Source organism: Ranitomeya variabilis, chromosome 8 (assembly GCF_051348905.1).
Source record: "Ranitomeya variabilis isolate aRanVar5 chromosome 8, aRanVar5.hap1, whole genome shotgun sequence".
Lineage (NCBI taxonomy): Eukaryota > Metazoa > Chordata > Amphibia > Anura > Dendrobatidae > Ranitomeya > Ranitomeya variabilis.
Window position 1 is genome coordinate 44,541,129 of NC_135239.1, and position 27,091 is coordinate 44,568,219.

At 48.4% G+C, this 27,091-nt stretch overlaps 1 protein-coding gene across 1 annotated transcript; it reads left to right on the plus strand.

Moving 5' to 3' along the window:
• Nucleotides 1-2,955: 2,955 nt before the first annotated feature.
• STX6 (syntaxin 6) lies at nt 2,956-19,720 on the plus strand. Its single transcript, XM_077277750.1, has 8 exons — nt 2,956-3,131; nt 5,754-5,923; nt 8,461-8,555; nt 9,481-9,543; nt 11,485-11,607; nt 11,778-11,884; nt 16,583-16,677; nt 17,655-19,720. The coding sequence occupies exons 1-8, from the start codon at nt 3,097-3,099 to the stop codon at nt 17,729-17,731; spliced, it is 765 nt and encodes a 254-aa protein (XP_077133865.1). The 5' UTR covers nt 2,956-3,096; the 3' UTR covers nt 17,732-19,720.
• The last annotated feature ends 7,371 nt before the right edge of the window (nt 19,721-27,091 follow it).

A 27,091-nucleotide genomic window follows, 5' to 3' on the forward strand; every position in this document is an offset into this window, starting at 1 on the left:
CATCGCCCCCAGTGCGTCCAGCATTGCCCCAGTGTGTCCAGCAATCTGCCCCAGTGCGTCCAGCAATCTGCCCCAGTGCGTCCAGCAATCTGCCCCCAGTGCGTCCAGCAATCTGCCCCCAGTGCGTCCAGCAATCTGCCCCCAGTGCGTCCAGCAATCTGCCCCCAGTGCGTCCAGCAATCTGCCCCCAGTCTGTCTCCAGCATATTGCCCCCAGTGTGTCTCCAGCATATTGCCCCCAGTCTGTCTCCAGCATATTACCCCCAGTCTGTCTCCAGCATATTACCCCCAGTCTGTCTCCAGCATATTGCCCCCAGTCTGTCTGAGTCAGACATAAAGAAAAAAAAAGTAAAATCCTCACCTCTCCCGTTCCCAGCGCAGGTCCCGTGCACTCAGCGTCTCTCCGGCTCTGCAACGCTCAGGACAGAGGCTGAGCGCGCAGTGATGACGTCATCGCACCCTCTGCCCTGAGACGTCGCAGAGTCAGAGGGCGCTGAAGACGCTGCAGCTGCCGCAGGAACCAGGAGAGGTGAGTATTAAAGGGGGGTCCAATGCCAGCGCTGGCACCGGGAGGGGGGGGGCCTGGTCGTGGCGGCGGTCGGCGCCGCCCGAAGATTTAAAGGGCCCGCGTCTTTTTTTTTTTTTTTTTCTTCCTCCTCCTCTCTGGGTCGGAGCCGCCCCCGGCATTGTGCCGCCCGGGGCGGCCCGCCCCCCCCGCACCCCCCTTCCTACGCCACTGCTTTGGCGCCATCGCTATCATTCTTTAAGTCCCCATTGTTCACATCTGGCAGCTGTCAATTTGCCTCCAACACTTTTCCTTTCACTTTTTCCCCATTATGTAGATAGGGGCAAAATTGTTTGGTGAATTGGAACGCGCGGGGTTAAAATGTCGCCTCACAACATAGCCTATGACGCTCTCGGGGTCCAGACGTGTGACTGTGCAAAATTTTGTGGCTGTAGCTGCGACGGTGCAGATGCCAATCCCGGACACACACACACACACACACACACACACACACACACACACACACACACACACACACACACACACACACACACACACACACACACACACACACACACACACACACACACACACACAGCTTTATATATTAGATATACAGGTGTATATACAGGTGTCTCTACACAGCTGTATATGTCTGTACACAATCGGTATATGGGTGTATATGTCTGTACACAGCTGGTATACGGGTGTATACACTCACCGGCCACTTTATTAGGTACACCATGCTAGTAACGGGTTGGACCCCTTTTGACTTCAGAACTGCCTCAATTCTTCGTGGCATAGATTCAACAAGGTGCTGGAAGCATTCCTCAGAGATTTTGGTCCATATTGACATGATGGCATCACACAGTTGCCGCAGATTTGTCGGCTGCACATCCCAAAGATGCTCCATACAAGGCAGGATGGATCCATGCTTTCATGTTGTTTACGCCAAATTCTGACCCTACCATCCGAATGTCGCAGCAGAAATCGAGACTCATCAGACCAAGCAACGTTTTTCCAATCTTCTACTGTCCAATTTCGATGAGCTTGTGCAAATTGTAGCCTCAGTTTCCTGTTCTTAGCTGAAAGGAGTGGTACCCGGTGTGGTCTTCTGCTGCTGTAGCCCATCTGCCTCAAAGTTTGACGCACTGTGCGTTCAGAGATGCTCTTAGGCCTACCTTGGTTGTAACGGGTGGCGATTTGAGTCACTGTTGCCTTTCTATCAGCTCGAACCAGTCTGCCCATTCTCCTCTGACCTCTGGCATCAACAAGGCATTTCCGCCCACAGAACTGCCGCTCACTGGATTTTTTTTCTTTTTCGGACCATTCTCTGTAAACCCTAGAGATGGTTGTGCGCGAAAATCCCAGTAGATCAGCAGTTTCTGAAATACTCAGACCAGCCCTTCTGGCACCAACAACCATGCCACGTTCAAAGGCACTCAAATCACCTTTCTTCCCCATACTGATGCTCGGTTTGAACTGCAGGAGATTGTCTTGACCATGTCTACATGCCTAAATGCACTGAGTTGCCGCCATGTGATTGGCTGATTAGAAATTAAGTGTTAACAAGAAGTTGGACAGGTGTACCTAATAAAGTGGCCAGTGAGTGTATATCTGTACACAGCCGGTATGCGGGTGTATATATCTGTACACAGCCGGTATACGGGTGTATATATCTGTACACAGCTAGTATATAGGTGTATATATCTGTACACAGCTGGTATATGGGTGTATATATCTGTACACAGCCGATATACGGGTGTATATATCTGTACACAGCCGGTATACGGGTGTATATATCTGTACACAGCCGGTATACGGGTGTATATGTCTGTACACAGCCGGTATACGGGTGTATATATCTGCACACAGCCGGTATACGGGTGTATATATCTGTACACAGCCGGTATACTGGTGTATATATCTGTACACAGCCGGTATACTGGTGTATATATCTGTACACAGCCGGTATACGGGTGTATATGTCTGTACACAGCCGGTATACGGGTGTATATGTCTGTACACAGCCAGTATACGGGTGTATATATCTGTACACAGCCGGTATACGGGTGTATATATCTGTACACAGCTAGTATATAGGTGTATATATCTGTATGTATCTGCACACAGCCGGTATACGGGTGTATATGTCTGTACACAGCCGGTATACTGGTGTATATATCTGTACACAGCCGGTATACGTGTGTATATATCTGTACACAGCTAGTATATAGGTGTATATATCTGTATGTATCTGCACACAGCCGGTATACGGGTGCATATGTCTGTACATGGTCGGTATACGGGTGTATATGTCTGTACACGGCCGGTATACGGGTGTATATGTCTGCACAGTACACAGCGGTAGATACTAGATAGTTAATAAACCGCTGGTCCATGTGCACACCCCGGCCCGTCCTCCCGTCTTCTCTCCCGGCCGCGGTTGGGTTCTGGTGCTGGAAGTGACGACATCCGGGGCGGCCCGTCCTCTGTCTCCAGCGCTGTGAGGGGAAGAGCGGGGAGGCCGCAGACAGGAGCCCGGAGATAATAGAAGCGGACACTGGAGCGGAGCACACGGCCGCCGCCATCATGTCTATGGAGGACCCGTTTTTCGTCGTGAAGGGGTGAGTGCGGCCTCGGGCCTGTGTGTGCGGCCATGGCGGGGGGTGATGGGGCTGAGCGGCGGCATTGTGTGATGGAGAGCTGTGCCCGCAGGCAGTGCTACAGGTGGCACCGAGGAGTCACTGCACGGTCCGCACCGTCCGTCATATAGTCCTAGTCTCTCTGGAGCGGATTATATCGGTTATTATGTGATTTAATGGGGAATTATCCCTTTATTTCCATCACTTACACTATAAGTTGTACTGGGGCCATATCCCCCTCATCATTATAGATGATGTACGTGCATTCTGTCCGGGGGGCCGAGGAGAATATTGAGGGGTCACAGGGATTTTTGTGCTGATTCTGGTGCGTGTTTTGCTCCTGTAAACCAGCAGCTAAAAAAGAGCAACTCTCAGTATCGTCCAGAGCAAAGTGCAAATCCACCACAGAAATCCGGAAAATCCTTAGTGGAAGCTCCACAGCTGATCAGTGCTGGCGGATTTACTTTTGTGACGTATTCACACAGGGCAGAAATGTCGCAGAGTTTTTGTGCAGAGAAGCTGCAGCGTAATACATCAGCGGGACAGTGTCCTAGTCTTTACACCGCGGATCAATGGCCGACAGCGCATACACTTCTAAAACTTCAGTGGAAAGTAGAAATCCTTGTCACAGATTTTGCTGGTGTGGAATCGAGACTTCTGTGGTCTCACATAGACGGGCGACTGCTGCAGCGCCTACACGCGTGGATCCCTCTATGTAACGCCTGTACACGCATGGACACATCCCCTTTATGTAGCCCCTACACGCGTGGACACATCCCCTTTATGTAACGCCTACACGCGTGGACACATCCCCTTTATGTAGCGCCTACACGCGTGGACACATCCCCTTTATGTAGTACCTACACATGTGGACACATCCCCTTTATGTAACGCCTACACGCGTGGACACATCCCCTTTATGTAGCACCTACACGCGTGGACACATCCCCTTTATATAGCGCCTATATGTGTGGACACATCCCCTTTATGTAGCACCTACACGTGTGGGCACATCCCCTTTATGTATCGCCTATATGTGTGGACACATCCCTTCTATGTTGCGCTTTCATGTGTGGACACATCCCCTTTATACAGCGCCTATACGTGTGGACACATCCCCTTTATGTAGCGCCTATATGTGTGGACACGTCCCCTTTATGTAGCGCCTATATGTGTGGACACGTCCCCTTTATGTAGCGCCTATATGTGTGGACACGTCCCTTTCATGTAGCGCCTATATATGTGGACACATCCCCTTTTATATAGCGCCTACATATTCTGCAGCGTTTAGTGATGTCAATGGGAGAGCGACGCGTTCCTGCACCAGGCGTCATTCACACTTGCGTACTTTGGTCAGTATTTTTCACCTCTGAAGCTTTGAAGGATCTACTCACGTGCGCCAGGTAGAAATCCACGTGCTCCTTAGCCAAAATAATTGAGGAGTCTAAGACGACACCTGGAAATGTGTTTTTGAAGCCAGAGAATCCCTTTAAGGTTAAAGTGCAATGAAGATGATCTTGTGATGGATGCAGGTGAGAAGATCTTAGGTCACGAGGGTGAAGAAAGGCTCCTATCCGCACCTATAATCCTGTCCTGTTGATAAATCCCTGGATTGACGTCTCCTCTCCAGAAATCTGGTGGCCAAAACTTGTGACATGATGTGTGACATGCCTGGGGTTGATGACACTGGTGAAGCCTGTGATGGGAGACCACCTCTGGTAGTCCACCCTGGAATGGTCCTCCGGCCTTATCAAAAATTGGGGAGCTTTGCGGATAAAAGAAAAGTGACCATGCTCACCCTGGGATCTGCTCCTTCCTCAGGCGCTGGCGGCCTTCACCAGACTACATACAAATGATGATGTCCCGACTGACCGTCATCTGGCCAGTGGTTGGTCGCAGGGTTGGGTCACTTCCCGTCCAGCAGATCGGCAGAACCCTTTGATATCACTATGTGATTTTTGGTAGGGTATGTTTTTTACAGAACCGCAAATCTGGAAAGTGTATGAGAGGAGCCCTGCACCAGAAGAGCGCCCCTCTGTATGGGAGAGACGGCCAAGATTGCCAACGTTCATCCCACAGTCCTCCTATGTATGGTGGGCTTCACAGGGATAGGTCTGATCCGTTACAGCAGGTTCCTGCACATGTCCTCTGTGCAATGTAGACACCTGCCTGTCCTGGAGGCTCGTGTCTCTGCTCCCAGAAGACCTGGTGCTCCTCTATAATGATAGGATTTAATGTTACCAGCTGCCCCCTTCAACCAGGAGCCAAACCAAAAGTTTGCGACTTTTAAGTTCTGGGGGATTCTTGAGCCTGAACAGATGCTGGATGGGGAGGCTAATTGCTAAGGTTGGTGCTACACAGTGACATTGGCCGTGACACATGGTGCGGCCAAGGACGGGGCATGCCACAGCTACCTATGTGAATGGTGTCATCGCAAGGTGCAAAAGTCTGTATGATTTTGCAAGTCGCACTGCCACCATATTCTGTAAGGTGGCATCTTAATAACCGCGAGGAATTGGCGAGTCAAGCTGTTCATGATACATTGGAGTTGGGTTGGGTCATGTGAGGCTTATACAGAGACTGACTTCTTTTTTCTCTCTTTAGGGAGGTGCAGAAAGCTGTGAACACGGCCCAGGGCTTGTTTCAGAGGTGGACCGATCTTCTCCAGGATCCCTCCATTGTGACTCGAGAAGAGCTGGACTGGACTACCAATGAGCTGCGCAACAACCTGCGGAGCATTGAGTGGGATCTGGAAGATCTTGATGAGACCATTAATATCCTTCACAATTGGAGAATTATTATAGATGTTTCAGCCCCAGTACAAAAGTCTCTAGAGATTAGAAATGGATTATAGTTATTAGTAGGCTATACACTCCCTGACAGAAGTTATGTCGCTTATCCATGTTATGTAAATAAAAGCTTATAACCTGATGTCACATGGTCCTTCTCCCGTATCCCACAATCAGCAGAGCTAGAGTATAGTAAACAATTCCAAGACCTTTATTTAGGCAAAAATATACGATCCACCACACAATGGATAAAATAGTCCAGAATCCGAATGCAGTTCAGTAACCGGATAAAGTCCAACAATCCAGCAGACAGAGGATAGCATAGTCCATATACTCTTCTTTCTCTCTGAGGTGCTGTGAACACATCATTCCAAACAGGACTGATCTGTGTCTCACCTCCCTGATATTTTACAAGTCCCTCTCCTCATTGACAGGTTAGGGGGGTGGGTCGCAGGGGCTCATTGTTTCATCAAGCTAGTTCAACATGTCAATAGCATATTAGCAAACAGAATTATTCACTGACCCTGTGAGAAGACAACAATACAGTACTGTGGGGCTGATAACAGATGGCAACAACAGCCATTCATCAATTATCAAATAACGCATCCTACAAGAGAACACCATGAAAATCAGTAAAATACTAATACAAATAAAATGATAACCACCATCACACCTGACGTTAAATTCATCCATTGGTTGTATAAATTATTCTTTTGAAAGCTGAAACCCACCGAAATGTGTTTTAGGTTAAGAAAATAAATTGGCATCAATGCAGAAATATTGATCAGTTAATGGACACAGAATGGTCAGATTTTGGCAAGACAAAAGTTTTGTTGCCCACAGAAAGTAATGTGTTATTCAAACAAATAATTAACCTAAAATACAAATATATGTTGCATAACATTGGTGAATGAAGTTGTGGTGCTATTAGTCATATTTAATATTTTGTGTGACTTCCATGAGCTTGAAGGACTGCATCCATGCGGTTCAACAAAGATTCATACAATTTATTAATGAAGCCATCAGGAATAGCAAAGAATGCAGTCTTACATGCCTCACAGAGTTCATCTAGATTCTTTGGTTTTGTCTTCCAAGCTTCCTCTTTCATCCTACCCCAAACATGCTCAATGATGTTCATGTCTGGTGACGGGGCTGGCCAGTCCTTGAGCACCTTGATCTTTTTTGCCTGGAGGAACTTTGTTGTAGAGATGGATGTATGAGATGGAGCACCATCCTGCTGCAGAATTTGACCCCTTTTATGATTTGGAATATAAGTGGCTGCTAATACTTCTTGATATTTTAGGCTATTGATATTGCCTTCCACCTTGCAAATGTTTTGCACACCCCCATACTAAATGTAACCCCAGACCATGATCTTTCCACCACCAAATTTAACTGGGTGCATTTTGGATCTATACGAGCTCTAGTAGGTCTCCTGCAGTATTTGCGGCAGCTGTGGTGTAATTCTACTGAAGATTCATTAGAGTAATCCACCTTCGGCCACTTTTCCAGAGTCCATCTGTTTAGCAGGTTGTGGGACTTTGCAAATGCCACACAGTTTTTTTTATTTGCCTTTTGTTTAGTGCTGGCTACTGGGCACTGATTCGACCATGGAGGCCATTTCGAGACAGAATCCTACAAACTGTTCTAGTTGACACAGGGACCTGAGGTGACCAGGTCTGTTGGAGCTCTTCTGCAGCGGAAGAGGGGCTTGCTTTGGATTCTCTAACCAACAAACGTTCCTCCTGAGCAGTTGTCTTGCGGGGTCTGCCGGACCTGGGCTTGTCAAACACATCTCCAGTCTCTTCAAATCTTTTTTTTAAGTCTTTGTACTTGACGCTGAGACACATTAAAGGTGCCAGCCACCTCTGCAGTGGATCTGGTCTTCAGCCTCTTGATAATCCAGGCTTTGGTCGCAGGGTGGATTTTTGGCATGTTGACAGAGCTCAAGTTGCAGTTCAAATGAAGGTCTGGGGTGCTGGGTTTCTTTTTTTACACACACACTCATTAACCGATCATTTACTGAGCACAGGTGAGGATGTAAAGTAGGATTGGGTGCATTATATGACCAGCCGACAAAACTTTTGTCTTGCCAAAATCTGACCATTCTGTGTCCATTAACTGATCAATATTTCTGCATTGATGCCAATTTATTTTCTTAACCTAAACCACATTTCGGAGGGTTTCAGCTTTCAAAAGAATTATTTATACAGCCAATGGGTGAATTTAACGTCAGGTTATAAGCTTTTATTTACATAACATGGATAAGCGTCATAACTTCTGTCAGGGAGTGTACGTTATGTCAACCAGCGGCAGTCCATACACCTCCTTCCACAGCTGAAACATGCACCTGCGTCCATTATTACTATACTATGACTATTTCCCTAATATTTGGCCGTATTAGTCTTGGAGAAGGTATAAAGGCTGCGACGTACGTTCGGCCCCTCGGCCGCTGATGTGTCCTTGCTTTGGGGTTGACATTGCCCTGATCACCATTTGTTCCATTCCTTAACTCCGGTCACGTATTGTAGAAGCCAATCCTCGCAAGTTCAGCCTGGATCCTGCAGAGATGAGGCAGAGAAAAGCGTTTATCAATGAAACGCGGCAGTGTGTCAAGGTGGGGAATCACGGGAGGACGTCGGGGTCCGCGCATACCTGCAGCTCGCTTGTATTTTCTGCTTTACCTCTGGTGTAAGATGTTCTGGAAAGACGCGCTTCTATTTCCTTCCTTCATGGCGACTGTATATCATCTAGTGCAATTTTCTAAACCACGGTTGTTTCTGCAATGTCTCATAAAAGTATACCTAATGTTATTTGCAGTAATATTGAGAGCATGGTCCTAATGTTTAAGAGATTGTCTGAAAGTAACTTTTTTTTTTTCATATGCAAAACAGCTCCCCTTTTCTCCATAGGCTGCATTGAGTATTGCAGCTCAGACATTAGGCTGAACTACAGGACCAGATCTTTAGATGCCATGTTGTAGTGCAGCACTGCAATTTCATCGTTATGTGACTCTTCATGCCCCCCCCCCCCCACCTTAAGGTGTAGCACATGCTGTTGTACCTATTATTTGACAGCCAAAATTAATGTCGTCTCTCCCACTGACACATCATAAGGATCGCACTTGGATCAATGTTAGTGTATGGGGTCGTGTACATGTCTGACTTTTTACTCGGTCCGGAGAAAAAAATGCAGGGTGCCCTATTTGCATCCAATATTCGGATCACACTCGTCCATGGAAACCAGCGGGCTGCACTCGGATGACATCTGAGTGCAGTCCGATTTTTTTTTTTGGTGCACTGAAAGAATGGAGAAGATAGACATTTTTTTTCTCCATCTTCTCCTCATCGGAGAGAATTGGTCAAATCGGACCAGAGTGTTTGTTCTTAGTACAATTGACGACCCGACTGTCTCGGATGAGAGAATTTACAGTCCCGTGACCCCAGGCCTTAAGGACAGAAATGTCACAATTTTTCTAACCGTATTTACACTTCAGTTGTTCTGTCTTTTCACTTTTTTTTCTCCCTTGTGTTCACGTCCAGGAAATGAAGGATCAGATGACCACTCCATCTGTTCAGGCCCTGGCAGAAAAAAAGAGCCGTCAGGTGAGAGGCGGGGGATTTTTCCGTCTGCTGTTTGTTTAGTGACACACTGGTCTCCTTGGTGAATTGGAGGAGGTCGTGTCGTGAAGGGAGCGCTGCATCACCCTCCGCGCTCTCAGGTTACACGCTTCTCTCCGTGAGTCATCTAGTAGTGAAAATACGTTACTCCACCAATCTCCAAAACATCTGCATGTCCTCCATACATGATGGATCCCTTCCTCTGGGCAACATGGCAATTTTTGGATTTTTTTTGCATTTGACCCCTTTCACTGCAATGTAGCAGTGTGAAGAGCGTGAATTGTAGCCAAAGTCTGCGCACACCCTCTACTGTACGGTTCTCTATCAAAGTCTGCCAATCCAGCAATTATACTGATCACATGTATATCTCTGACATGTTCTGCAGCGCTGTACACTGGATGTAATCCCCGCCATCCCTGATGCTGGTCAGGTCACGTCCGTCTCCTGTATACTAGCGCCAATTTTATAGGAAATCAATAACTCTCTTGGAATGTAATTGGAAGGAGCGCTGAGGACCTTTGCCTAGCCCCCTTAGAGAAGTCGTCCCCCCAGGTGCTGCAGGCTGCGGTGGTCACCGCTGAGACACCATAAGTCTTACATGATGGCGTTTGGAGCATTTTCCAGCTTTCCTGGTAATGGGAATCTCACACTTGAAAGAGTAATCACTGGGCTGGAAAAAAGGAGCCAGTCAGCAGTGCGATCCGTCCTCCATACTGACAGTCAATTTACAAACAGACCACCCACGTCTTACATTGATGGAGAGATGGGATTTACCTATGTGTCCATGAGTGACATCATGTACAGACTTGGGTGCCTGCAGACGCCCTCTGGAAAATACTCCTTCATCTGCAGCAATGGAGTCTGTAGAGTGCATATCCAAATATCTCACATTAAAGGGTTTTTTTAGTTCCTTAAAACCCCTCTGTTTAAAGGCCCCTTTGTTTTTAAAAATGCTATTGTCACCATCCCCAGGTCCATCACGACTTCCAGTGTAGTTATCCTTTGCAGTGCTGACGTTGGGTCAACATAACTGCGGCCAGTTACCGAGCTTATCAGCTTTGCCCGAGTTGACTGCATGGGCCACTGAGCTCACTGACTGGCTGCAGCGCTATGAACGTGATGTCAGCGCTGCAAACAATAACTGACACCAAGAGCACTGGCAGAGACTCCACACCGGACCTAGGGAGGGTGAGCAAAGCAGTCTTTTTTTTTTTTTTCTTTTTTTTTTTTTAAATAAACTGCAACCTATTGTTTTCCGGAACTGAGGCTGAAGCAACTTCTGTTATTTTCTTTCATTGCTAGTCGCATATGTAGACATGGGGGACTTGTAGGAGATGTAGACATGGGGGGCTTGCAGGAGATGTAGACATGGGGGGCTTGCAGGAGATGTAGACGTGGGGGGACTTGCTGGAGATGTAGACATGGGGGACTTGCAGGGGATGTAGACATGGGGGACTTTCAGGGGATGTAGACATGGGGGACTTGCTGGAGATGTAGAAATGGGGGGCTTGCAGGGGATGTAGGCATGGGGGAATTGCAGGGGATGTAGACGTGGGGGACTTGCAGGAGCTGTAGACGTGGGGGACTTGCAGGAGCTGTAGATGTTGGGGACTTGCAGGAGCTGTAGATGTTGGGGACTTGCTGGAGATGTAGACGTGGGGGACTTGCTGGAGATGTAGACGTGGGGGACTTGCTGGAGATGTAGACGTGGGGGACTTGCAGGGGATGTAGACGTGGGGGACTTGCAGGGGATGTAGACGTGGGGGGACTTGCAGGGGATGTAGACTAATCCGCTGCTTCAACATCAGCGCAATTTTCTGTTTGCTAATTACAAGAAATATTTTGTGCTGAAACTTCCAGGTAATTAGTTTCTAAGTTTTATATAGAAATGTCTAATTGTGGATTCATTTTGTGATCCTTCTTCAGGCGCTCCTAGGAGAAGGGACGAGACAAGGCTGGAAGTCTGAACCGGACAAATACAAAGGTCTGGACCAGGAGATCCAGTCGGCCAACAATCAGTTTCTTGACGGACAAGTGACGCAGCAACAGGTATGGTGTGAGGACGGGGGCGTAGGACCACCTCTGGCTGACTGCATCGGCAACTGCTCGGCACGTTGACCGCTTCATTTTCTCCAACACTACTTCTGGAGCTGAATTTGATATTTGGATTTTCTAAAAATCCAGCGCTTGTAAATAGTTGCTTCTTCCCCCTCTATTAGATGATCATGGAGCAACAAGACGAAGAGCTGGAGTTGGTTTCTGGCAGCATTGGCGTGCTGAAGAACATGTCGCAACGCATCGGCAATGAGCTGGACGAGCAGGCAGTGTGAGTGTCCTTGGGATATCGATATCTGAATTAATAGCACCCAACAAATTCCTCAAGATATCCTACCAGCACAGAATGGTGTGCAGAGCACGGAGCATATAGGGACCATATGGATCAAACTGTTTGTTTTATTAGATTAGTTCTGTACAGGTTAAATGTACGGATTTCAGCCGGATGAAACCTGTTGTTATGAAGGTAATCCTAAATGTTGAGGTGCACATATACCTTAGACAGCGGGATGAGCGATCTCCCCCTCACACGAGTGTTCACTGTAGGGAAACACACTAATCCCCCATCCACGTCAGTCTCTCCCGACTCCCCATAATCACGCGGCCGAGCGCTCCTGTGCTCTCGATGAGACTCCTCTGACAACAGCTTATTTCCGTGCCCGAAAAGAAGAATCGCCCATTGAAATTTCATATCCTTTTTTCTCTTCTTTAACATCATTTAAAGGGACGGGTGGCTCCCATGCACATTGGATGGTAAGTGAAACCCGCCGAAAATGACAGGTATGGTTAACTTACATCTGCAGTGTATTGGTGCGCCATCATCCGCTCCCAGACGTATCCGGCAGGAGTGGGGTGTGAATTCACATCACCCGATCATCTGTTGAGGGAGAGTTCCCAGTACAAATTGTGTGTTGGGTTTGGCTGACTTTATTCTATGGCTCGTACATACTGGAGCATTTATGTCCTTTACAGATGAGCAGCGTTCCTAACCGTCCTCAGCCGTGGGCAGCCTGAGCCCAGTAAGACGTGCGCCTCCTACGTCTGCTCACCTCCCTCCACACAAAAGCTTTTAAGGAAATGTTTGCTCAGTTGTGAAGTTTTTTGTTGCCCTCCATCTGTCAGGAAGTCGGCAGTAAACCTCATTGTGATCCTTCCTTTCATCTTGGAAAAGGTGCATTGACTCTATAGTGTCATCTTCTCACCCAGGCAGGAACGTTTATCCTATACTGAGGACTTGGGTTGTGCTTTGATGGTGGCGTTATGCCACTCACTGCGCACGAGGCAATGGCAGCATGTGTGTAACGAGGCTGCTTGTGTGTGTGTGTTCAAGGAGGTGAGGGTGGTGTGAGTGAGTGAGACTGGTGTGTGTATGCGTGTGTAGGGCAGAGGCGCAAGGGTAGTTTGTGTGGGTACGTGAGGAGGCAAGGGCAGTTTTTATGTAGGAATGTGAGGAGGTGAAGGCAGGGTGTGTGTGGGTACGCGTGGAGGCAAGGGCAGTTTCTGTGGGTACGCGAGGTGAGGGTGGGGTGTGTGCGTGCAGGTGGGGTTGGCTTGTGTGTGGATGAGGGTTATGTGTATGCGTGCGCAGGTTGTGTGTGAATGAAGATGGCATGTGTGCGCGAGTGAGGAGAAGACTGCAAGGAGGACATGTGTGCGCGTGCTCGCATGTACAAGGAGATGAGGGCTATGTGTGTGACAGCGAGGGGGATGTTTGGGTGCGCGCTCACGTGTACGAGGAGGTGAGGGGGACGTGTGTGAGGGGGATGTTGGGGTGCGCGCACACGTGTATGAGGAGGTGAGGGGGATGTTTGGGTGCGCGCTCACGTGTATGAGGAGGTGAGGGGGACGTGTGTGAGGGGGATGTTTGGGTGCGCTCACGTGTATGAGGAGGTGAGGGGGATGTTTGGTTGCCCGCTCACGTGTATGAGGTGAGGGGGCGTATGTGGGGGGAATGTTGGGGTGCGCACTCACGTGTATGAGGAGGTGAGGGGGATGTTTGGGTGCGCGCTCACGTGTATGAGGAGGTGAGGGGGATGTTGGGGTGCGCGCTCACGTGTATGAGGGGGATGTTTGGGTACGCGCACGTGTATGAGGAGCTGAGGGGGACGTATGTGAAGGGGATGTTTGGGTGCACGCTCACGTGTATGAGGAGGTGAGGGTGATGTTTGGTTGCACGCTCACGTGTATGAGGTGAGGGGCGTATGTGGGGGGAATGTTGGGGTGCGCACTCACGTGTATGAGGAGGTGAGGGGGGTGTTTAGGTGCACGCTCACGTGATGAGGTGAGGAGGGCATGTGTGAGGGGTGTGTTGGGGTGCGCGCTCACGTGTATGAGGAGGTGAGGGGGACGTGTGTGAGGGGAATGTTTGGGTGCACGCTCACGTGTATGAGGAGATCAGGGGGACGTGTGTGAGGGGGATGTTTGGGTGCACGCTCACGTGTATGAGGAGATCAGGGGGACGTGTGTGAGGGGGATGTTTGGGTGCATGCTCACGTGTATGAGGAGGTGAGGCGACGTGTGTGAGGGGGATGTTTGGGTGCATGCTCACGTGTATGAGGAGGTGAGGGGACGTGTGTGAGGGAATGTTTGGGTGCACGCTCACGTGTATGAGGAGGTGAGTGGGACGTGTGTGAGGGAATGTTTGGGTGCACGCTCACGTGTATGAGGGGGACGTGTGTGAGGGAATGTTTGGGTGCACGCTCACCTGTATGAGGAGAGGGGGACGTGTGTGTGGGAATGTTTGGGTGCACGCTCACGTGTATGAGGAGGTGAGGGGACGTGTGTGAGGGAATGTTTGGGTGCACGCTCACGTGTATGAGGAGGTGAGGGGACGTGTGTGAGGGAATGTTTGGGTGCACGCTCACGTGTATGAGGGGGACGTGTGTGAGGGAATGTTTGGGTGCACGCTCACCTGTATGAGGAGAGGGGGACGTGTGTGTGGGAATGTTTGGGTGCACGCTCACGTGTATGAGGAGGTGAGGGGGACGTGTGTGAGGGAATGTTTGGGTGCACGCTCACGTGTATGAGGAGATGAGGGGGGACGTGTGTGAGGGGAATGTTTGGGTGCACGCTCACCTGTATGAGGAGATGAGGGGGACGTGTGTGTGGGAATGTTTGGGTGCACGCTCACGTGTATGAGGTGGTGAGGGAAGCTTGTGTGTAAACAGAATACCATGTAATGGAGGAGGACCTCTGTCAGTGTTTGCACAGGTCACATATATCGGCAGAGCTTGTTGCCGCAGGCGGCCTATGGAGGACGGTTCTGCTTCCAGGCTATGCACTGTTTCTCATCTCCTACACGTTTACAGCCTTGTTGTACCTGGTTACACACAGTCCTTACCTACCTTTTTTCCACAGCAGAGATCTGTACATCATCACTTTGTCACAGCTGTGTGACATTTCTAGCATCGTCATTCTGGTTTCTCAGCCATTGTCTACCAGCACATAGATACTTCTCACCATACAGTGTATGTGCCCCCTCCACATTACACCTGGAGGAGCTTTTCTGTCCTCCCATCTTACATCCATAGTTGTTGATAAGGAGCCGGTCCCTTTGCAGCTATAACAGCTTCCGTTCTTCTGGGAAGATTTTCTACGATAATTTGGAAATGTCTGTGGGAATTTTTTTTCCCGTTCATCCAGAAGAGCATTTGTCGGGTCAGACATTAGTGTTTGAGGAGGACGGACTCACAATCTCTGTTCTAGGTCATCTCAAAAGTGTTCAATCTGAGGTCCTAGCTCTGCGCGGCTATGTTTCACTGACTTCCCCCAACAATGTCTTTATGGACCTTGTGCATGGAGCTCAGTCATGGTGAACATACATGGTCCTCCCCCAAATTGTTCTCACAAAGATAGAAGCTGCAATTGTCCAGAATGTCTTGTGCTGAAGCATTAAGATTTTCCTTTAGTGGAATTAACAGGCTGACCCTGAATACAATCCCATCGTATCTTCCCTCCTCCACCAAACTTTCCCGCTGGCACAATACAGTCAGGCAGGTAACGTTCTCCAGGCCTTCACCAAACCCAGACTCAACCATCAGATGCCAGAGAAAGAAGCTCGATCCCTCCACAGAACATGCACGATACCTCTTCATTGAGGAAAACGGCAAGATCTCTAGTGCCATCTATAGAAAGTAGCAATCTTAAAGGTCAGAATCGACCCTTTAACTAGCCTTGCTACATGATTTGGGATAAGAAGCCAAAGCAGAAACATTACTTGCAGACACATGTTTCTGGGAGCTTGTCCCTCTATTGGTGCAAAGCATAATTGGTTAGTTGGATGTGAGGCGTCTTGACAGTGGGTCTAAAGAGAGGTTTCTTCTTGTTGAGAACACCAAGCTGGCGTAAGGAGCCTTATAGGTCATGCAGTGCTCCTCTTGGTACTTAAGCATGCAGATATCCTATACAAAGTGGAAGAGGACTAGAACTCTACCCTACAGGTGGCAGTAGAGTTCCTCTTTCCACTGCTCCAGGGTCCAATGATGGCGGCTTTACACCACTCCATCCAACGCTTGGCATTGTGCTTGGTTGTTTAAGGCCGTATGCATCTGCTCGGCCTTGGAAACCCATGTCATGAAGCTCCTAGTGTCAGAGCTATTTGCCACCAGCCCTGCTGTCACACGTTAGTACAGGCAGACGGCGTGAGGGGGGCCAATATGACTGAAAAAAAAAAATAAATTCACTGATTACGGAATGTTCTCCGGCTATTGTGTAAACGAAGGCAGTGTAGCCCCACCTGGACTTATCATACTTCACAGTTATTTTTTAGGTAGTAGGACCTTCTCTGGAAATATATGGTACCCGCATCTAATAGACATTTGCGTCTACACCATAAATATGTGATGTGAGACAGCCCCTTTATTATAAAGTAGATTTCTGGCTCAGTGAAGGACACACAGACGCAATGTTGTTAATCCATTAACAAAACAGAACATTGATCCGGTTCCTGACTCTTTTTATTTCCGTGTAGGATGCTTGATGACTTCTCCCATGAATTAGACTCGGCGCAGTCTCGCATGGATAACGTTCTGAAGAAGCTGGCGAAGGTGTCTCACATGACCAGCGGTGAGTAGGGATGCCATCTGCCGCAGGATTTTGACGGGGGTGATCTGGCTTGAAACACATTGATAAAAAAAAAAAAGACAAAGTGCCAAGTGGATGAGCGGATCCTCTCTCGGCTTTTCTTTGTATCTTTCTGCCGTTGTTGCAAATGATGCAGTTGTTTCATGAAATAACTTGGATGCCGTTTATTTTGAGCTTGTGAATCCCGGGTGTGAACGGCAGACATAGTAGTTTCGTCTTCAAGACTGAGAATGGAATGGAGACGACTGCCTTATTTTCACATCTGGGTTCCTGCTCACCGGCATCATTATTTTTCATCATTTACAAAGTGAGTTTACATGGCAAGTGCAGAGGGGGACCGGTGACCCAACCAAAAATGGGGTCCACTGCTATTGGTGGCTGATGCCATTAGATCCCAACATTCAGGTGCATTGGTACCACTTCGCTTTCTATGCAAAGCCTTAAGAGGGCTCCTTCTGCTCTCTTGGGCCCCACAGTCGCTGAATATTATAACTCTGATGTGCGCCCCCTTTGGCAGTGGCAGTGTCTGCTGGTCAGCCCATGTGATGAGACATTTGTATGGATAAAACTAGAAATGACCCAATCCGTCGATCACGAGACTAATTTTCAATTGCTGGAAGGGACCCATAAATCGTCCCATACCAGACAGTACCCGCTGCTCTTCTTTTGATCAGCTGGCGTAGCGGGGCAGATCGGCTAATCAAAAGACGAGTTAGGGATTCCGGGAGTTAAGGCGCTGTTCTCCCGGCTCTTGTGTGGATGCAGTGGCCACAGATCACCGTCGTGGTGATGGACCGGGTCTTGCAAATCGATTCCCACCAACTCTAGATAACGTGTCATCATGCAGGCTTATAGCTGGGAATGTGATTGATGTGACTGGTTACATGGTGTATACAATACTACAGAATATGTCTGTGCTATATCGCTAATAATAATAACGGTTGTGTTCCTCCCTGTAGATCGGCGGCAGTGGTGTGCCATTATTGTGCTCCTCGCTCTGCTCCTGGTGGTGCTGATCCTGTTTTTTACGCTGTGACATGAGCTTTCGTTTTCCATGGGACGTCTCACAAATAACTTATTTCCCAATGAACAAGGATGTTTTCCCGTGTGAAGTGGCATTGCCGTGACAAGTGGGCATTTTGTGATGTATAAGACATTTTGGCTGCGAGCCGTGACCTCATCTACTCCCTGCTCTGACCATTCTGGTGCCCGGGCGTTTTGGGGTACGCACCATAGCGCCGCTCTACTACGAGGTTCCCCGCAGTTTACTCGCTGGATTACTGTTGCAGTGTTTTATCTGTCACATCTGCCTCATTCTCTCTTCCAAGGGAGCCATACCGCAGCTTACATGCTGCACGGATCTGACGCAGAGTGGAGGCCATGGACCCCGTGCGTAGCAGCTTTTTTTTTTTTTTTTTTTTAAAGGTGGAAGCCTTAAATCATGTGGGAAGTGCTGGCGCTGCTTGGAGATCTGCTTAGTAACTGGTTTATTTCTAGGACTCTGGAATAAATTACAGGACCCGCTCCGGGAGAATCTCACCACGAGATGTTTACAGCTGACAGCATTGAGCTCCATGGGTTGATGTTGGCGAGATTGTGTAGGAGGTTATATAACACTTCCAGAATCATTCTGCTACGTCTGATAATGCCGCCGCGGCTTTTTGAAGGTTCCGTACCTCTGCTCTGCAATGCATCATTTTTAGCTGCTGAGATAAGATTACTACAGGACCCGTTTGCATCTTCAGGATACTTTTAAGACGTTTTCTGGATGTTAGTGGTGTGAACAATGACAATTCTAATGACTGCATTATTGACACCAGTGCGGATACTACTGAACCTGCTTTCTTCATGACGGGCAGGCCCTTTGTGTCTTCTCAAGCCCCCTCTCCACACCGTGGTCTTTTGTCTGGAGCCTCTGTCTGTTGCCTGCCTTGTCTTTGTTTTACTGAATGCGATCTGTTCCTGACGCTTTGTACCTTTTTTATGTGTTGTAATGATCCTCGTTCTTTTCGACCAAACACTAAACAAATCTTATTTTTTTGTTTTGGGTTTTTTTTGAGCTCTCGTTTCTGGCATTGAGATTCATCCACCCAAGTCCTAGTTTTCTGCATTTATATTTTTTTAATTATTTATTTAATATTGAATCTGCCTGACACTAAGAGGAACATTAGGAGGGATGGCCGGCTGTTGATGCGAAATGGATTCGTTTTAGGAGTTGCCTTTTGCGGTCATCATTTGCCCGGGGTGACAAGCTGACCTGGCGGGGGGATTGCCTTTGTGAAACCCCCTGAATGATTGCACTCTTTCTCTAGTCTACCACAGTGTAAAGAGTAGACCACACTTCTCCATGGTAATAGCACACATTCCCTATATCATGGCTAGTTCTAATGGTGTGATTCGATTCATAGGGCCCAGTCGGCCACGCCAGTAATCTGTGGCCATTGGACGGGAGCCGCGAGAATACTCTTACGTGCCGGCATCTGCAGCGCTTCTTTTGATTAGCTGGCCTGCCGCTACTTCATCATTGCGGTGTGACACATGTGATGTTGTACCAGGCTGGCTAATCAAAAGAAGATGCATGGATGCTGTCGGGTAAGAGGTGGTTCTCAGGGATCCTGTCCAGCAGCCACAGATTACTTTCGTGGCCGCTGGACCAGGTCGTCCGAATCCATTTGCACCAACTCTAATGCACTGAACGACTTGATTTACAATGTAGCCAGCCTGGTACTATGACTGTAATGGCCGCTGATTTAGCACTATAGAGAAACCCACTACAGGTAAAGTGTCTGACTTTACTTAATATTGCAGTATTTTTTATATATTTCGTTATTTTTCTCATTGTCCTGTGGATGTGTAATGTGTAGAATATGGAGTGGAAATGCCGTGGCGGGCGTACGATTGCCTGTTATACGTCTTCGAGATGTCTGTCGACTTCCATTTCATGTATTATTTTTGTATGATTTCAGTCTGTGAATTTTTAGACCAACGCTCCAGTGATGAAATAAACGATTTCTTTTACATACGATGCATTCATGTCGGTCTGGTTTATGCCGCTGTGTACAGGGATGGTTAGGTTATAGAGAATATCTTGTGGGGTGTGATGGATTACAGGTTACTAATGGTACACTGCGGGGTTATGCTCCTTTCATGAAGATCACGCAGTGTAAACAGGTTGCCGTTCAGCCGACGAATGAGCAAAATGATCTTTGGGTTTCTCTAAAGAGATTGTCGTTCTCGGCAGCACATCATGCTGCCCAGAACAATGGCAAACTATCTGTAATAAATCGTCCTCTGTGCATCTGAAGGGCAGTCGGCTTTTCTCTACAGGCTCTTGTCCTCCGACCATCAAACGTTGGCGGTCGTTTAAGTCTCTCATCGGCCGTTATAATCAGAGCTTGTACAGATGGGATTATTGAGGTATTGTAAATCTAGATGTGGAGGCCATACACGCGTCTTCCAGCCGTTCGTTCGCCTCTCCTGACTCCCCCCATACACATGAACGCTCGGCTCACTCGTTTTCAACCCGGTGGAAACGTGAAAGCTGCAGGTGAACGGATCTCGTGGTGGCGTCTCATCTTCCCTGAAAAAAGGATTGTGCCGGAGACCAGCGAATAGCTGTCAACTCTAGGAATGCTCCTTAAGTATTGTTAGATGTGATGCCTCCTATGAATTCTCCTACCATAGGAAAGCAAACACTGCTCCATCTTCAGCTGCTTTTTTCCTTCATCTTTGTAGAACATTCCAGCGCTCCTGCTGACATCGTGTAATGGGTGAGGTTGTTGACTGCCAGAGTGAATTATGCAAGAAAAATGTGGTCTGTCCAGAGGATATGAGATGAGCTGTGAGGGGGATTGGCTGCAGAAAGTCCCATCAATGGAGCAAGTGCTTGCATCCCAAAGCGACCAACAGAATCGGTGTTCTCCCAGATACCCATACCAGGGCCGGACTGGCCATAGGGCACTTCTGGCAAATGCCAGAAGGGCCGGTGCCAGTGGTGGGCCGCTCAATCCGCCGCCCCCGCCGTCGCATTCAACTATACCGGCGTATAGACGCCGGTACAGTTGAATGCAATGATGGAGGAGAGAGCGTCCACAGACGCTCCTCTCCCATCATTCCCCGCTCTGCCTCTGACACTGCGGGTGCGCGATGATGTCATATCATCGCGCACCTGCTGTGTCCCGGGCAGACTGCAGCTGCTGAGACAGGAGCAGGAACCAGGAAGCAACGCTGGGCACGAGGAGAGGTGAGGAGAGTTTTTTTTTTTTTCTGGACTGTGGGGCCATTCTCGGAGGAGGGGAGGGGAGGAAGAGAAGAGATGTGGGCTGTATATAGTTCTCTGTGGGCTGTGCTCTGTGCTGTATACTACCGTGGGCTGTGTGCTATATATAGTACTCTGTGGGCTGTGCTCTGTGCTGTATACTACTGTGGGCTGTATATAGTTCTCTGTGGGCTGTGCTCTGTGCTGTATACTGCTGTGGGCTGTATATAGTTCTCTGTGGGCTGTGCTCTGTGTTGTATACTACTGTGGGCTGTATATAGCTCTCTGTGGGCTGTGCTGTATACTGCTGTGGGCTGTATATAGTTCTCTGTGGGCTGTGCTCTGTGCTGTATACTGCTGTGGGCTGTATATAGTACTCTGTGGGCTGTGCTCTGTGCTGTATACTGCTGTGGGCTGTATATAGCTCTCTGGGCTGTGCTGTATACTGCTGTGGGCTGTATATAGCTCTCTGTGGGCTGTGCTCTGTGCTGTATACTACTGTGTGCTCTGTGCTATATATAGTACTCTGTGGGCTGTGCTCTGTGCTGTATACTACCGTGGGCTGTGTGCTAAATATAGTACTCTGTGGGCTGTGCTCTGTGCTGTATACTACTGTGGGCTGTATATAGCTCTCTGTGGGCTGTGCTCTGTGCTGTATACTACTGTGTGCTCTGTGCTATATATAGTACTCTGTGGGCTGTATATAGTACTCTGTGGGCTGTGCTCTGTGCTGTATACTACCGTGGGCTGTGTGCTAAATATAGTACTCTGTGGGCTGTGCTCTGTGCTGTATACTACTGTGGGCTGTATATAGCTCTCTGTGGGCTGTGCTCTGTGCTGTATACTACTGTGTGCTCTGTGCTATATATAGTACTCTGTGGGCTGTATATAGTACTCTGTGGGCTGTGCTCTGTGCTGTATACTACCGTGGGCTGTGTGCTATATATAGTACTCTGTGGGCTGTGCTCTGTGCTGTATACTTCTGTGGGCTGTATATAGTTCTCTGTGGGCTGTGCTCTGTGCTGTATACTGCTGTGGGCTGTATATAGTTCTCTGTGGGCTGTGCTCTGTGCTGTATACTGCTGTGGGCTGTATATAGTTCTCTGTGGGCTGTGCTCTGTGCTGTATACTACTGTGGGCTGTATATAGTTCTCTGTGGGCTGTGCTCTGTGCTGTATACTACTGTGGTCTGTATATAGTTCTCTGTGGGCTGTGCTCTGTGCTGTATACTGCTGTGGGCTGTATATAGCTCTCTGTGGGCTGTGCTCTGTGCTGTATACTACTGTGGGCTGTATATAGTTCTCTGTGGGCTGTGCTCTGTGCTGTATACTACTGTGTGCTATATATAGTTCTCTGGGCTGTGCTCTGTGCTGTATACTACTGTGGGCTGTATATAGTACTCTGTGGGCTGTGCTCTGTGCTGTATACTACTGTGGGCTGTATATAGTTATCTGTGGGCTGTGCTCTGTGCTGTATGCTACTGTGGGCTGTATATAGTTCTCTGTGGGCTGTGCTCTGTGCTGTATATAGTTCTCTGTGGGCTGTGCTCTGTGCTGTATACTACTGTGGGCTGTATATAGTTCTCTGTGGGCTGTGCTCTGTGCTGTATACCACTGTGGGCTGTATATAGTTCTCTGTGGGCTGTGCTCTGTGCTGTATACTACTGTGTGCTGTATATAGTTCTCTGTGGGCTGTGCTGTATATAGTACTCTGTGGGCTGTGCTGTATATAGTACTCTGTGGGCTGTGCTGTATATAGTACTCTGTGGGCTGTGCTGTGTATAGTACTCTGTGGGCTGTGCTGTATATAGTACTCTGTGGGCTGTGCTGTATATAGTACTCTGTGGGCTGTGCTGTATATAGTACTCTCTGGGCTGTGCTGTATATAGTACTCTCTGGGCTGTGCTGTATATAGTACTCTGGGCTGTGCTTTATATAGTACTCTGGGCTGTGCTTTATATAGTTCTCTGTGGGCTGTGCTGTATATAGTTCTCTGTGGGCTGTGCTGTATATAGTTCTCTGTGGGCTGTGCTGTATATAGTTCTCTGTGGGCTGTGCTGTATATATTACTTTGTGGGCTGTGCTGTATATATTACTTTGTGGGCTGTGCTGTATATATTACTCTGTGGGCTGTGCTGTATATATTACTCTGTGGGCTGTGCTGTATACTACTGTGTGGACTGTGCTGTATACTTCTACGTGGGCTGTGCTGTATACTACTGTGTGGTCTGTGCTGAATACTGCTGTGTGGGCTGTGTTATCTACTACGCGAGCTGTGCTATAGTATGCAGGCTGTGCTGTATACTATGCGGTTTGTGCTATATAATATGCGGACTTTGCTATATACTATGGGGAGTATATTATATTCTATGGGGGAGGCTGCGTTATATACTATGGGGGGCTGCATTATATTCTATGGGGGGCTACATTATATATTATGGGGAGGTGGGCTGTATTATATTCTATGGGGGTTACATACTCTGGGGTGGCTGCATTATACTCTGTGGGGTGGCTGCATTATACTCTGGGGTGGCTGCATTATACTCTGGGGTGGCTGCATTATACTCTGGGGTGGCTGCATTATACTCTGGGGTGGCTGCATTATACTCTGGGGTGGCTGCATTATACTGTATCGAGGACTATGGGGAATACGTTATACTATATGAAGAACTATGGGGTGCATTATACTATGGGAAGTGAATTGTACTACATGGATGACTGTGGCGGTGCATTATACTATATGGAGCACTATGAGGATTGTATTATGCTATATGGAGGACTATGAGGATTGTATTATGCTATATGGAGGACTATGAGGAGTGTATTATACTATGTGGAGGACTGAGCAGTGTATTTTAATATATGGAGGACTATAGGGAGTGTATTATACTATATGGAGGACTATGGAGCACATTATAATATATGGAGGACTATGGGGTGTATTTAACTAAACAAGTAAAATGCTGCATATTCGGATTGTTTTTGCTGGAACAAAAAGCCTTGTTGTCAGCAGCACATTGCCAGTGTAAACTGTAGATGTGCTGCTGAAAACATGATACTGTATGGTGATCTGTTAGTGATCTATTAGTGATCGTTCTGTCCCATCATTATTCCTCAGCTGGTGGAAAGAGGCCGGGAAACAAGCGTTGAACAACTTCAGTATTGTCGATCAAACTCGTTTAGCGGCCTGAACTCAGCGCACGTAAATACAACAGAAAGGCTTCTGTGTGATGTGCAATATGTTAGCATTTGGGGACCCATTTTAAACTTTGCCTAGGGCCCCACTTTGCCTAAAACCGGCCCTGCCTACAAGTGTACAAAGATATTATACAGTCACCATGTGACAAGTGGGCCTGTGTAACTTCAAATGCCAGGGCTGAATTTTGGTCCCAGTCCGGCCCTGACCCATACTGTTAATGAGTTGTGATGGAGCACAACGTTGCTGACTCTGTCACTTACCCCAGCAGCCACGGGTATCATTAGAAATATTGGTCGTGTAGAAAATCTTCCTTTCCTCCATCCAGGCTAATAGTAATATATCCCATCTGGTGCTTGGGGACGGGGACAACATGGGCCTGTGTGATGTCATATGCCAGGACTGAATTTCAGCCCCAGTCCGTACCTGGTCTTAGGCCTATGGGGAGACGCCGGGTACATGCGCATCACTCAACATTTCATTTATTCTTGCATATATATTTTTTTTGTCTTGGGTGACACTCAAGTTGGCGAGAAGACCCCATAAGGATCCCGACACCAAAAACTTCTCATTATGCAAATCCCTGCGTGTGAAAATCCTGAATGAAATCAGTGGCGGTCGTCTGACACCGATCCCCCTCCCTCCTTACTATTAAGGGTTAACCTCCTGTGAATTGCAGGTAAGTAATTAATTTACCTACAGATTAGCAAATTAGGATTATGCGTGGGAGCAGCGCGTCCCCTGGGGGGATTTCTGCCTCTTGTTTTGGGTCCTTATGCTAAACTGACAGCTCCACAAATTATCCAAAGTAGCCGCATCTTATAAGTGACTGTGACAGGAATCCCAGTATCAGCGCCTGAGGGGAGCGGAGGGGGATGGAGGATGTGTGGGGGGAAGGGGCAGCCATGGATGACTTGTGCTTTGTCTTCCTGGGTGCGCTTCAGGCTCTTTAGGTTTAGACACAAGGGGGGCGGCAGGGGAGAGGTGATGATCGGTGTGTGGGGGAGGGGAGCTGACTCCTATTCTGTGTGTGGGCTCTTCACTATGGCGGCTGCAGTCAGGGGGGCACTAGGATGGGGCGAGCGGCTCTCCACAGTGGGAGGTATTGTGAGTGGAAGAAATGCTCCTGTGATGAGAACTGAGGAGCTTTACCGTCTCACTGCAGCGACATTGATGCCTCGTCTGTAGGAAAATGTGGCTATATCCTGAGCTGACATTTTGGGGACGGGCACGGTATGGTGGCGCTGTGCGTGTCTAATACGAGGGCCGCTGCCGCCTAATTCAGTGCCCAGAGTGAAATCTAAAAAGCTTTCCCCCCTAAAAAAATTCCCGATTACTTGATGCCATCAAATCCGTTTCTGGGACTAGATTCCCGGCAGCACGTTATGGTGGCTGCAGCCTCGCACCTGTCTAGAGGCCTATGGGGGCTCATAATTCATATCAGGAAGAGTTTACTTCATTTCCACCCCCGTATGGACACGATAGAGGGGTCCTCGCTAGCAAGCAGTGGTTCTCACTACGGCAAACCCCTTCCAGCAAGCTAATATTATTCTTTTAGGGGCCGGCGTAAGCTTTCCCCATTTCCTTAGGGGGCTCAGAAATCAAACCCGTATTGATGGCCTGATCACCAATCTTTGTCTCCATTTTCCCGCCAGGACTGTACGTGGTGGAGGGTCCCTCACTTTCCAGGCGCACATGGCGCCTACATTTGGGTCTGACGTCCCGTCGCTCGCTGACATGTTGGGTCAGGTTCTCGGCGTACGAGTGGCGTAGATCATGACATGAACACCCGTCATCTCCCTATTCGGCAGGCCGTGAGGGTCTCCGCTGGGGCCTGGTGCTTGATTTGCTTTCATCATCCCCTTCTAAAGAATGGAGAAAGGGCGGCGGTAAGGATTTTTTTTATTAATGATGGCAGATCGTCCCGGTCAGTGCCAGGCGCCTCCGGCATTCATCGTGTCCCTGCTGTGGATCACTGGAGCATCGGTGGATTAATCATCGCTCCAGCCCCGGAGACGTTCGCTCTCTGCAGACCTGAAGCCATTATCGGGACACTTCTGCCCAGCCGCCTAATTCACAGCTGTGATCAGCATGCCGCTCTCATGCCGGCCCACCATTATAGACGCACTGACACCGGCATCGCCCCTGCTCCCAACTAAGGCTGGTTTCACATTTGCGTCTTTGTGCGCAGCATTTGATCCGCATGCGTCATGCGTACCTATATTTAACATGGTGTACACATGGACATGCATTTGCATGCTTTTGCGTACACATGCATCGTTTCACGGTGTGCGGCTGGGCGAACACAACATGTTGCATTTTTGGAGGCTTCAAAAATCCGTTAAATATGCACAGGCATGTGGAGGAGTGCGTCAAAAAACTGCATTACTGTCTATGGAAATGCATTGGTACGCAAGGACATGCGTTCGATACACAACGCATACTTCAGACTGCGCATGTCCAGAAAATGTCACCGCTTCCACCATGCGCGTAAAAAAAGCAAACGCATGCCAAAGCGCATAGACATGCAGCATTTTTGTTTGCCTGCTCAAGATGATGCGCAGGAGTAAGCATGCTTTTGCATGCGTTTTGGCATGCAGATGATACACTGCTCCCAGAAATGCTAATGTGAACCTAGCCTAAGAGACGCGGCCCCTGGGCAGTGGTGGCGTGACTTCCCCCAAATAACAGCATGGCATCTGTAATCTCAATGTGTCATGAAAGGGCACACAGGATCAGGAGCCATATAGTACAGGAGCGCCTGGTCAATGGTCCAGTTACATATCTTGTAAAGTCTGCTGGCTGCTGTAATATACCTTACAAGGGCTGGAGCGCCAAGTCTCCACTAGAGGGCGCCCACTCGAGTCTGTTTACACAAAACTCAATACTGTACGCAGGCAGCTTACATGCTCCCTCTAGTGGCGACGGCAGATAGCACATATG